Source organism: Pseudophryne corroboree, chromosome 2 (assembly GCF_028390025.1).
Source record: "Pseudophryne corroboree isolate aPseCor3 chromosome 2, aPseCor3.hap2, whole genome shotgun sequence".
Lineage (NCBI taxonomy): Eukaryota > Metazoa > Chordata > Amphibia > Anura > Myobatrachidae > Pseudophryne > Pseudophryne corroboree.
Genome location: NC_086445.1, coordinates 418,823,625 through 418,835,835, shown reverse-complemented (window position 1 = coordinate 418,835,835; position 12,211 = coordinate 418,823,625). Strand labels below are relative to the sequence as shown.

The window sequence follows — 12,211 nt, the reverse complement described above, 5'->3', positions numbered from 1 at the left end:
AGGCAGGCTCCCCTGTCATTGAGTAAAATAATACAAAGAAGATACTTATGACACATATTCTGTGTCATAAGAATCTTCGTTATATTATTCTAATAATTTTAATACATTTAATTAGTTCAGGAGGCACTGATAACAGTGCCTCCCGTTGACAACGGGAATAAGGATAAAGCGGGGGGCGGGGCCAAGTACTGGGCTGTAAAAGCCCATTGAAAAAAGTGCAGAAAGCGGCACTAATATAAGTTCCTCTTTGACAGGGACCGATGTGATTGGACAGCGGATCCAGTGTTGGATCCGCTGGTCCAATCACCCATACGTAGCGGCAGGGGCGGGTTTACCGCTAGGATACACAGGCTAGGTCCCGGCTGGTGATGGAACATTGCTGCAGACTTCAGATCTTCAAAATACATCTGTGCGGCCAGGCTCCAGCAGGCTGTCAGCAAACATGATTGGACAGCTGCTGCTGGGAGCCGGCACCAGCTCAAGCCCACAGTCTGCTCTGTCAGTCAGTAGTAGTGCCCTCCTCCTCTCCTGCACAGTGAAAACTTTGTCCAGCACGGAGAGGGGAAGAGCGGAGCAGTGACAGCCAGTACCCTCCTCCCCTCTCCTTCCCCCCGACCGCAGCACAAAAAAACAGCTACCGCTGATGGTAATCCCCAGGTCGCAGCCGTGGACAGATCGTGCAGCTCTACCTGGTCAGAGACCGAGTGCAGGCTACCCGTGCGGGCTCCATCTTACAAGGTCCTCCCCCTCTCCAGCGTGACAGGATGACACTGTGACTGAACTGGGAATCGTCACGCCGCTGTCCAACGGGACTGAACAGGGGAATAGTATGTGCGGCCAGACATCGGGTAAGACCCTGGGGATCTGGCTGTGCACCAGTAATAATATATTAATGAATGGGCACATCTGTAATATATACAATAAATGGGCACATACAGAGAGGACATTGATACTATATACATATATATGAGATATATATATATATATATATATATATACACACACACACACACGCTTCACTTGGTGCCTCCCCAGCCATTGACCTCACCGCACGTCACTGGTCCTCATACACTATTGCTGCAGTTGCGCCAAACAACCCCTCTTGGTGCATCAGATCCTGGGCAGCTCTACTAACATCTGGAATCTTCTTTGCCTCAGAATCCATCTTAGTCACAATGCGATGTGGCTAGGATGCAGCAGGAGACTGCACTGATTACTTTGATATGTGACACTTGTATATCTGTGAGTGACTGAATCTGAGTTTGTGTACAAAGAGCTATGATGCAGCTGGCGTGGATTTTATGCACCTGGTGCATTCTTGTTACATTGCATTGTGTCTACAACACATTTTCAGGTATAAAAGATAAAAAAAGATGCCCAGTGTTAGCAGGGTCACACATGAACTGGCAGTGCACTCACACCAGGTGTCTTGCGTCACATGGCATATTGTATATTGTATGAGGACACATCTGTAAAAGAGATATTAGTTTATGGATAAAAATGTGAAGGGTCTGGTCTTTAGAGACCCTTTAGGGGGTATCCAGTAACCCACGGTCAATGACCGTGGGTAATCGTATCGCCGGAGGCTATCCAGTTAGCCCTGATGCAGCCAGGGCCGGCAACAGAAATTTTGGGGCCCGGTACAGTGATATCTCTAGGGGCCCCCAAATTATATATATATATATATATATATATATATATATATATATATATAAAGCATTCCCAGCTCACCCACCCCATCCCAAAGCACTGTACCCCCTCACCAAGCTGCTTTTACCCTGGGAAGAGACTCATAGTACTGCACTCTTCAGTATCCAGACCAGAACACCGCACAGCATGTACCATGCTGCCCTCACACCCCACCAGAAGAGGCCGGTGCAGGGCACAGGAATCCTAGCCAGCAGAGATGCTGCCTGCAACAGAGCTGGACCCGGAAGAGCAGGTGCACACTTGTGCCGCACAGTCACTGTGTATAGGAGGCGCCTGTCACTCAGGCTGCGCCCACACCGCCTACAGCTCACTGCCCTATTTGGACAAGACGGCTCACATCCCAGCCGGGCACTAAGCGGCGTATCCTTGGGGCCCCTCTGATCCTTGGGGCACGGTACAGATGTCCCCATTGACACTCCCTGTTGCCAGCCATGGATGCGGCATGCTTCTCCTCCCGGCATTTATTGGGGATTATGCTTTGAGCGCCTCAGGCACCTGAAGCATAATCCGCTATAAGTGGCCTCGGGATTTATCTCCAATCCCATGTGTTTTTGCGCGATCGTCGGTCCAATTTCAGCTGATAAAAGCGGGCTCTAATTTGATACCGCAATAATGACCATCGGTCATTAATGGTGATAACCGGCCATTTTTATCATTCGAAACGGCATCGGGATTAATTGAATACCCCCCATAGTTGTTAATGAAATGTGCAGACAATTAAGGTTTTGCTAGTATTATAATGTATAACCATACACCATACAGATTTTAGTCAACATATACTATATTCTTTATCTTAAAAATGGTACCCAGATTTTTATTTTAGGTATAGGCTGCAATTTTTTTAACTGATTTGTTTCACTTATATATTTTTTTTATTGTTTTTGTTATAAAATCTGCAAAACTTTTTCAGGCAGTTACACGAAGACATTAAAATAAGTGAGATTCCTCCTCAGCTGGACTATTCTCTATTTATGAGGTTTGAACCAGTAGATGGAAGCAAAGATGCATTCCTCCAATTAGGTGCAGATAGCAGAACGGATAATAAAGGTAGGCATTGTCTTTGTGATATCACAGTAAGTGGTGCTCTGTTAATTCTCATTGGTTCTCAGCTACTTCTCTGTGCTAATTAAAATGGTTGGTAATTTTATTTTTACGGTGTCTTGGTCAATGTTCTAGCTTTCTCTCACATTTAAACAGTGATCGAATAATGAATAAGAGCAGTGAAAACATTATATTTATGTCACATAAAATATCAATATATTTTAACAAATAAGAGTTTACCATCTTCAGAGTATTTGAATACATTTATTTGTACATATACGTTTCTGCAACATGTTATATCTTTCTTCCATTTTTTTTATCTATCCATGCCGTTATAGCATCAGGCAGATTGTTTATTTCAGTTGCTGTTGCATGTTTCACATCTCTACTATACTTTCTTTACTAGAAATAATTATATCCAGAAAACAGTTTTGTGTCATATCCTAGAACAATGGGGGTCATTCCGAGTTGATCGTAGCTGTGCTAAATTTAGCACAGCTATGATCTTCTTCCCTGACATGCGGGGGGACGCCCAGCACAGGGCTAGCCTGCCCCACATGTCAGTCCGGCCCCCCCTCACAGAAGTGCAAAGGCATCGCACAGCGGCGATGCCTTTGCCCTACAAAAGTAGCTCCCGGCTAGCGCAGCTTTAGCGTGCTGTCCTGGAGCTACTCATCACTCACTGTCCAGCAGTGTCTGCGTGTGATGTCATGCAGCTGCTGCGGCATGCCCCCGTTCGGTCCAGCCATGCCTGCATTGGCCGGATCAAACCCACGAAATGGCGGCCAAACGCCCAGCGATCGCCTCTGCCTGTCAATCAGGCAGAGGCGATCGCATCCCTGCTACGGCCTTCGGCCGTCTGGCATGCGCCGGCGCACTACGGCGCCGGCGCATGCGCAGCAGGGACCCGTTCGCCTGCTGCGCTAAAATGCAGCGCGCAAACGAGTCAGAATGACCCCCAATTAAATAAACAACTCTCTCTGTCTACTTATGAAAAACGAAATTTAAAGGGAGGGGAAAAAAGGGAGATCTACTGCACTAGAACTGAATTATAAATCAATTGGTCGAGAAATACCCCATATTGTATTATGCCACCATGTATCTGGTCACCAATTGTGGGGGTGCTGCCACACCATATATTGTTGCCAACATATGAGATACATTTTAAAGGGAAGGGAAAGAATTGGACTTTGGGTGGCGCACTAGAGCTAAATAATTACACAATTAAAATGTAACTTTTATTGCCATAAAGTAAAAAAAAAGCCAGTAACTGTGAAATATTAAAATCAAAACATACAAGTGCGAGACATAGTGCAACATATATTTAAAAAAAACACACTCCTTTAATCCAATGTGTTGTGCAATGTCATATATAGTTTATATAATTATCTTAGGTTCTATGACCTTTTACATAAATTTAGTTGGTGTTGTCAGGAATGAATCCCAGTGATCACTTGGGTATATTTAGTGCGAGTCTCAGGTAAATATCCTATAGATGGTAAAGGATTCCAAATGATGAAGTGGATTAAGGATTTCCATACATCACAAAACTAAATTAATATGTTGTGACATATCTCACTATACCTAATAAAGTAGCGTTCCCAGTCTCTGTGGTCAATGCCACTATGTTAATAAGCAAATATGACAGATTGTTCCGGAGGTAAGCCTATTAATGCCAATATTCAGAACATATTATTCATTGGGACATAAATGTGTTATTATGTATATAGTAGCAATTAGCGTTCTCAGTCTATGCTGTCAATGCATGAAATTTTGTCCCTTTGGCTGCCAACCACGCAGGGCCGTCGCTACCACTAGGCAGCTTTAGGCAGCTGCCTATGGGCGGCGACCACTGGAGGGCGGCACCGCAAAGTGAGACGAAAGTGAAAGAGAACACACACACTCCTCCTATTCTTTAAGAGGAGCAGCTCGTTGGCGCCTGGCCCACCACGTCTGACTGTCTGCCTTCAAACGTGAGTGTGCCTAGCTACTTCAGTTCAGTTCTTCTTCAACCCTGCCGTGCCGCCGCCCCCCCACCTCTGCGATCATAGCCCACAGACAGACAATGTGTTATAATGTGCAGCCAGCCTGCTGCCGCCTGCGCTCTTGAGTCCGGGGTCCCGGGTGACGGTCGGTGCGTCCCACATTATGAGCTGACTACCCGCCGGGCCGCCACTCCGGCGCTCCCCCACACGATGGTCTCCCGTGGGCGTCCCCCCCCCCCCATCACCCCTGCATTTGGGCACAGTGACTGACAGGTCAGGGCAGCACATGAAGGAGTCACCCGCTGCCCTGGTCCGCTCCGCTCCCGATTCGGGCGCCGCCTCTTCCTCCGTTGCTGCTGTCACTGAAGTGTGGGGCGGCTCATACCGCTATCACCCCACCTGGTGTCCGTGCTCATACACCACTGGCACACACAGTGACGGGTATAAGCCGGGCCCCTGCAGGTAGGAGCAGGTTGTTCTCTTGTGCGGCGGCAGTCAGTGGGTGCATGCTGCTCCCCGGGGCTCCTGTCAGCACACAGCACAGACTGTGGCCATAGAGTGCTGGGAGTAGCAGGTGTCAGGGGAGCCGTGTGCCCCAGAGCCTCCTCTCTCCCTGACCGACCTGCTCCCCCCCCCCCCCCCGCGGCTATTCGGCACCCGCTCCCGTTGCCTCCCCCCCCCCCCTCCTGCATCTCGTCACCGACCTGATGGCTGGTAAAGTCTTAAAGTCTAGGGCTGAAATTAATGGGAACCCACACTCTTTGTCCCTTCAATTTACCACTACTTATCGAAGGATTCAAGGCTGGTTAGCAATTTTGTGGGGCCACATATAAAAGCTAGCACAGATTCCAGGTTTTGTGATGGGTTTGCAGCAGGACAGGGATTTAAAAACAATGTGTACAAAAAGGGGACGTTGTCTGCCATAATGTGTAATAAGGGGGACGTTGTCTGCCGTAATGTGTAATAAGGGGGACGTTGTCTGCCGTAATGTGTAATAAGGGGGACATTGTCTGCCGTAATGTGTAATAAAGGGGACGCTGTCTGCCATAATGTGTAATAAGGGGGACGTTGTCTGCCATAATGTGTAATAAGGGGGACGTTGTCTGCCGTAATGTGTAATAAGGGGGACGTTGTCTGCCGTAATGTGTAATAAGGGGGACGTTGTCTGCCGTAATGTGTAATAAGGGGGACGTTGTCTGCCGTAATGTGTAATAAAGGGGACGCTGTCTGCCATAATGTGTAATAAGGGGGACGCTGTCTGCCTTAATGTGTAATAAGGGGGACGTTGTCTGCCGTAATGTGTAATAAGGGGGACGTTGTCTGCCATAATGTGTAATAATGGGGACGCTGTCTGCCGTAATGTGTAATAAGGGAGACGTTGTCTGCCGTAATGTGTAATAAGGGGGACGTTGTCTGCCGTAATGTGTAATAAGGGGGACGTTGTCTGCCGTAATGTGTAATAAAGGGGACGCTGTCTGCCATAATGTGTAATAAGGGGGACGTTGTCTGCCGTAATGTGTAATAAGGGGGACGTTGTCTGCCATAATGTGTAATAAGGGGGACGCTGTCTGCCGTAATGTGTAATAAGGGAGACGTCTGCGTAATGTGTAATAAGGGGGACGCTGTTTGCCGTAATGTGTAATAAGGGGGACTGTCTGCCGTAATGTGTAAAATGGGGGACGCTGTCTGCCATAATGTTTAAAACGGGGGACGCTGTATGCCGTAATGTGTAATAAGAGGACGCTGTCTGCTGTAATGTGTAAAAAGGGGGACGCTGTCTGCCGTAATGTGTAAAAAGGGGGACGCTGTCTGTCGTAATGTGTAAAAAGGGGGACGCTGTCTGCCGTAATGTGTAAAAAGGGGCTCTACCTGGTGTAGTGGCGATACTGTGCAGCGTAATTTGAATAATGGAGACTACTATGCACCGTAGTATGAATTGGCATTATTTTGTGGCCATGCCCTTTCCCCATGAAGCCACGCCCCTACATATTTTTTGCGCGCCTGCGGCGCGCACTGCTCCTATCTTACGTGTGTGTGTGTGTGGGGGGCAATATTGCGCATAGTGGTTTATTTGTATTTTTGGGGGAGGGATTGTTTCCCTATTTGACAATGGCAGCTGTGAGATGTCAAAGAAGCCACTCTGATATCCAGGGGACCTGGAAAGTGGGTATTGGTATGTGTGTGTGTGTGTGTGTGTGTGTGTGTGTGTGTAGGGGGGAGGGGGGGGGGGGTAGGCAGAAGGTTTGCCTAGGGTGCTGAGAAACCTTGCACCGGCCCTGCAACCACGTATTTGTGCTAAACCTGTCTTCTTGACGTTCTCAGTCTCCGCTGTCAACGTCTGTATAAGTGGATCTTCACATTTCATATATTCATGCGATGAGATCAACTGATTTATAAATAATGTTGGTCAGCGCTCTCAGTCCTGCTGTCAGCGCTTCGCAGTCGTACCCGTGATATTGATGTGTCATGCAAATTAGTGACACACTCTAAATCAACTTCCACTTCATAAATATGGAATTTTACCTTTCCACCACAGTTGTAGTTAGTGTAAATCTAGGAGATGCTATACTGTGAGTATAGCTGATCTCATCCTTAAGGAACAAGTTGAATTGCTATATGTCAGGGAACTATCTTGTAAAGATCGCAAATGTATGTATATATTGACAGCGGAGACTGAGAACGTCAAGAAGACAGGTTTAGCACAAATACGTGGTTGGCAGCCAAAGGGACAAAATTTCATGCATTGACAGCATAGACTGAGAACGCTAAGTGCTACTATATACATAATAACACATTTATGTCCCAATGAATAATATGTTCTGAATATTGGCATTAATAGGCTTACCTCCGGAACAATCTGTCATATATGCTAATTAGAGATGTGCACTTGAAATTTTTCGGGTTTTGGTTTTGGGTTCGGTTCCGCGGCCGTGTTTTGGGTTCGACCGCGTTTTGGTAAAACCTCACCGAATTTTTTTTGTCGGATTCGGGTGTGTTTTGGATTCGGGTGTTTTTTTCAAAAAACCCTAAAAAAAAGCTTAAATCATAGAATTTGGGGGTCATTTTGATCCCAAAGTATTATTAACCTCAAAAACCATAATTTCCACTCATTTTCAGTCTATTCTGAACACCTCACACCTCACAATATTATTTTTAGTCCTAAAATTTGCACCGAGGTCGCTGGATGACTAAGCTAAGCGACCCTAGTGGCCGACACAAACACCTGGCCCATCTAGGAGTGGCACTGCAGTGTCACGCAGGATGGCCCTTCCAAAAAACACTCCCCAAACAGCACATGACGCAAAGAAAAAAAGAGGCGCAATGAGGTAGCTGTGTGAGTAAGCTAAGCGACCCTAGTGGCCGACACAAACACCTGGCCCATCTAGGAGTGGCACTGCAGTGTCACGCAGGATGGCCCTTCCAAAAAACACTCCCCAAACAGCACATGACGCAAAGAAAAAAAGAGGCGCAATGAGGTAGCTGTGGGAGTAAGCTAAGCGACCCTAGTGGCCGACACAAACACTTGGCCCATCTAGGAGTGGCACTGCAGTGTCACGCAGGATGGCCCTTCCAAAAAACACTCCCCAAACAGCACATGACGCAAAGAAAAAAAGAGGCGCAATGAGGTAGCTGTGTGAGTAAGATAAGCGACCCTAGTGGCCGACACAAACACCTGGCCCATCTAGGAGTGGCACTGCAGTGTCACGCAGGATGGCCCTTCAAAAAAATACTCCCCAAACAGCACATGACGCAAAGAAAAATTAAAGAAAAAAGAGGTGCAAGATGGAATTGTCCTTGGGCCCTCCCACCCACCCTTATGTTGTATAAACAGGACATGCACACTTTAACCAACCCATCATTTCAGTGACAGGGTCTGCCACACGACTGTGACTGAAATGACGGGTTGGTTTGGACCCCCACCAAAAAAGAAGCAATTAATCTCTCCTTGCACAAACTGGCTCTACAGAGGCAAGATGTCCACCTCATCATCATCCTCCGATATATCACCGTGTACATCCCCCTCCTCACAGATTATCAATTCGTCCCCACTGGAATCCACCATCTCAGCTCCCTGTGTACTTTGTGGAGGCAATTGCTGCTGGTCAATGTCTCCACGGAGGAATTGATTATAATTCATTTTAATGAACATCATCTTCTCCACATTTTCTGGAAGTAACCTCGTACACCGATTGCTGACAAGGTGAGCGGCGGCACTAAACACTCTTTCGGAGTACACACTTGTGGGAGGGCAACTGAGGTAGAATAAAGCCAGTTTGTGCAAGGGCCTCCAAATTGCCTCTTTTTCCTGCCAGTATAAGTACGGACTGTCTGACCTGCCTACTTGGATGCGGTCACTCATATAATCCTCCACCATTCTTTCAATGGGGAGAGAATCATATGCAGTGCCAGTAGACGACATGTCCGTAATCGTTGTCAGGTCCTTCAGTCCGGACCAGATGTCAGCATCAGCAGTCGCTCCAGACTGCCCTGCATCACCGCCAGCGGGTGGGCTCGGAATTCTGAGCCTTTTCCTCGCACCCCCAGTTGCGGGAGAATGTGAAGGAGGAGATGTTGACAGGTCGCGTTCCGCTTGACTTGACAATTTTCTCACCAGCAGGTCTTTGAACCCCAGCAGACTTGTGTCTGCCGGAAAGAGAGATCCAAGGTAGGTTTTAAATCTAGGATCGAGCACGGTGGCTCGACAGATTGACCACCCGTGAATCCTTGTTAAGCGAATTAAGGGCTCCATCCACAAGTCCCACATGCCTAGCGGAATCGCTCTGTGTTAGCTCCTCCTTCAATGTCTCCAGCTTCTTCTGCAAAAGCCTGATGAGGGGAATGACCTGACTCAGGCTGGCAGTGTCTGAACTGACTTCACGTGTGGCAAGTTCAAAGGGCAGCAGAACCTTGTTCAACGTTGAAATCATTCTCCACTGCGCTTGAGACAGGTGCATTCCACCTCCTATATCGTGCTCAATTGTATAGGCTTGAATGGCCTTTTGCTGCTCCTCCAACCTCTGAAGCATATATAGGGTTGAATTCCACCTCGTTACCACTTCTTGCTTCAGATGATGGCAGGGCAGGTTCAGGCGTTTTTGGTGGTGTTCCAGTCTTCTGTACGTGGTGCCTGTACGCCGAAAGTGTCCCGCAATTCTTCTGGCCACCGACAGCATCTCTTGCACGCCCCTCTCGTTTTTTAAATAATTCTGCACCACCAAATTCAAGGTATGTGCAAAACATGGGACGTGCTGGAATTTGCCCATATTTAATGCACACACAATATTGCTGGCGTTGTCCGATGCCACAAATCCACAGGAGAGTCCAATTGGGGTAAGCCATTCCGCGATGATCTTCCTCAGTTGCCGTAAGAGGTTTTCAGCTGTGTGCGTATTCTGGAAACCGGTGATACAAAGCGTAGCCTGCCTAGGAAAGAGTTGGCGTTTGCGAGATGCTGCTACTGGTGCCGCCGCTGCTGTTCTTGCGGCGGGAGTCCATACATCTACCCAGTGGGCTGTCACAGTCATATAGTCCTGACCCTGCCCTGCTCCACTTGTCCACATGTCTGTGGTTAAGTGGACATTTGGTACAGCTGCATTTTTTAGGACACTGGTGACTCTTTTTCTGAGGTCTGTGTACATTTTCGGTATCGCCTGCCTAGAGAAATGGAACCTAGATGGTATTTGGTACCGGGGACACAGTACCTCCAACAAGTCTCTAGTTGCCTCTGCAGTAATGATGGATACCGGAACCACGTTTCTCACCACCCAGGATGCCAAGGCCTCAGTTATCCGCTTTGCAGCAGGATGACTGCTGTGATATTTCATCTTCCTCGCAAAGGACTGTTGGACAGTCAATTGCTTGGTGGAAGTAGTAAAAGTGGTCTTACGACTTCCCCTCTGGGATGACCATCGACTCCCAGCAGCAACAACAGCAGCGCCAGCAGCAGTAGGCGTTACACGCAAGGATGCATCGGAGGAATCCCAGGCAGGAGAGGACTCGTCAGAATTGCCAGTGACATGGCCTGCAGGACTATTGGCATTCCTGGGGAAGGAGGAAATTGACACTGAGGGAGTTGGTGGGGTGGTTTGCGTGAGCTTGGTTACAAGAGGAAGGGATTTACTGGTCAGTGGACTGCTTCCGCTGTCGCCCAAAGTTTTTGAACTTGTCACTGACTTATTATGAATGCGCTGCAGGTGACGTATAAGGGAGGATGTTCCGAGGTGGTTAACGTCCTTACCCCTACTTATTACAGCTTGACAAAGGCAACACACGGCTTGACAAATGTTGTCCGCATTTCTGTTGAAATACTTCCACACCGAAGAGCTGATTTTTTTGGTATTTTCACCAGGCATGTCAATGGCCATATTCCTCCCACGGACAACAGGTGTCTCCCCGGGTGCCTGACTTAAACAAACCACCTCACCATCAGAATCCTCCTTGTCAATTTCCTCCCCAGCGCCAGCAACACCCATATCCTCCTCATCCTGGTGTACTTCAACACTGACATCTTCAATCTGACTATCAGGAACTGGACTGCGGGTGCTCCTTCCAGCACTTGCAGGGGGCGTGCAAATGGTGGAAGGCGCATGCTCTTCACGTCCAGTGTTGGGAAGGTCAGGCATCGCAACCGACACAATTGGACTCTCCTTGTGGATTTGGGATTTCGAAGAACGCACAGTTCTTTGCTGTGCTTTTGCCAGCTTGAGTCTTTTAATTTTTCTAGCGAGAGGCTGAGTGCTTCCATCCTCATGTGAAGCTGAACCACTAGCCATGAACATAGGCCAGGGCCTCAGCCGTTCCTTGCCACTCCGTGTGGTAAATGGCATATTGGCAAGTTTACGCTTCTCCTCCGACAATTTTAGTTTAGATTTTTGAGTCCTTTTTTTACTGATATTTGGTGTTTTGGATTTTACATGCTCTGTACTATGACATTGGGCATCGGCCTTGGCAGACGACGTTGCTGGCATTTCATCGTCTCGGCCATGACTAGTGGCATCAGCTTCAGCACGAGGTGGAAGTCGATCTTGATCTTTCCCTATTTTTGGAACCTCAACATTTTTGTTCTCCATATTTTAATAGGCACAACTAAAAGGCACCTCAGGTAAACAATGGAGATGGATGGATACTAGTATACTTATGGATGACGAGCGACTGCCGACACAGAGGTAGCTACAGCCGTGGACTACTGTACTGTGTCTGCTGCTAATATAGACTGGATGATAATGAGATAAAATTAAAATATATATATATATATCACACTAGTACTGCAGCCGGACAGGTATATATTATGTAATGACGGACCTGCTGGACACTGTCTGTCAGCACTGCAGACTCCTAAAGTAAGCTACTAGTATCAAGAAGATAGAAAAAAAAAACACAGGTAGGTGGTATACAATTATGGATGGACGAGCGACTGCCGACACAGAGGTAGCTACAGCCGTGGACTACCGTACTGTGTCTGCTGCTAATATAGA

At 47.6% G+C, this 12,211-nt stretch overlaps 1 protein-coding gene across 6 annotated transcripts in view; it reads left to right on the top strand.

Moving 5' to 3' along the window:
• Positions 1 to 12,211, top strand: part of CFAP47 (cilia and flagella associated protein 47) — a 1,065,013-nt gene that overhangs the window by 137,765 nt on the left and 915,037 nt on the right. For all 6 annotated transcript variants that reach the window (XM_063953487.1, XM_063953488.1, XM_063953489.1 and 3 more), the window contains exon 8: positions 2,621 to 2,757. In XM_063953487.1, coding sequence (XP_063809557.1) covers positions 2,621 to 2,757 — 137 coding nt within the window. The remainder of the gene's footprint in view (positions 1 to 2,620; positions 2,758 to 12,211) is intronic.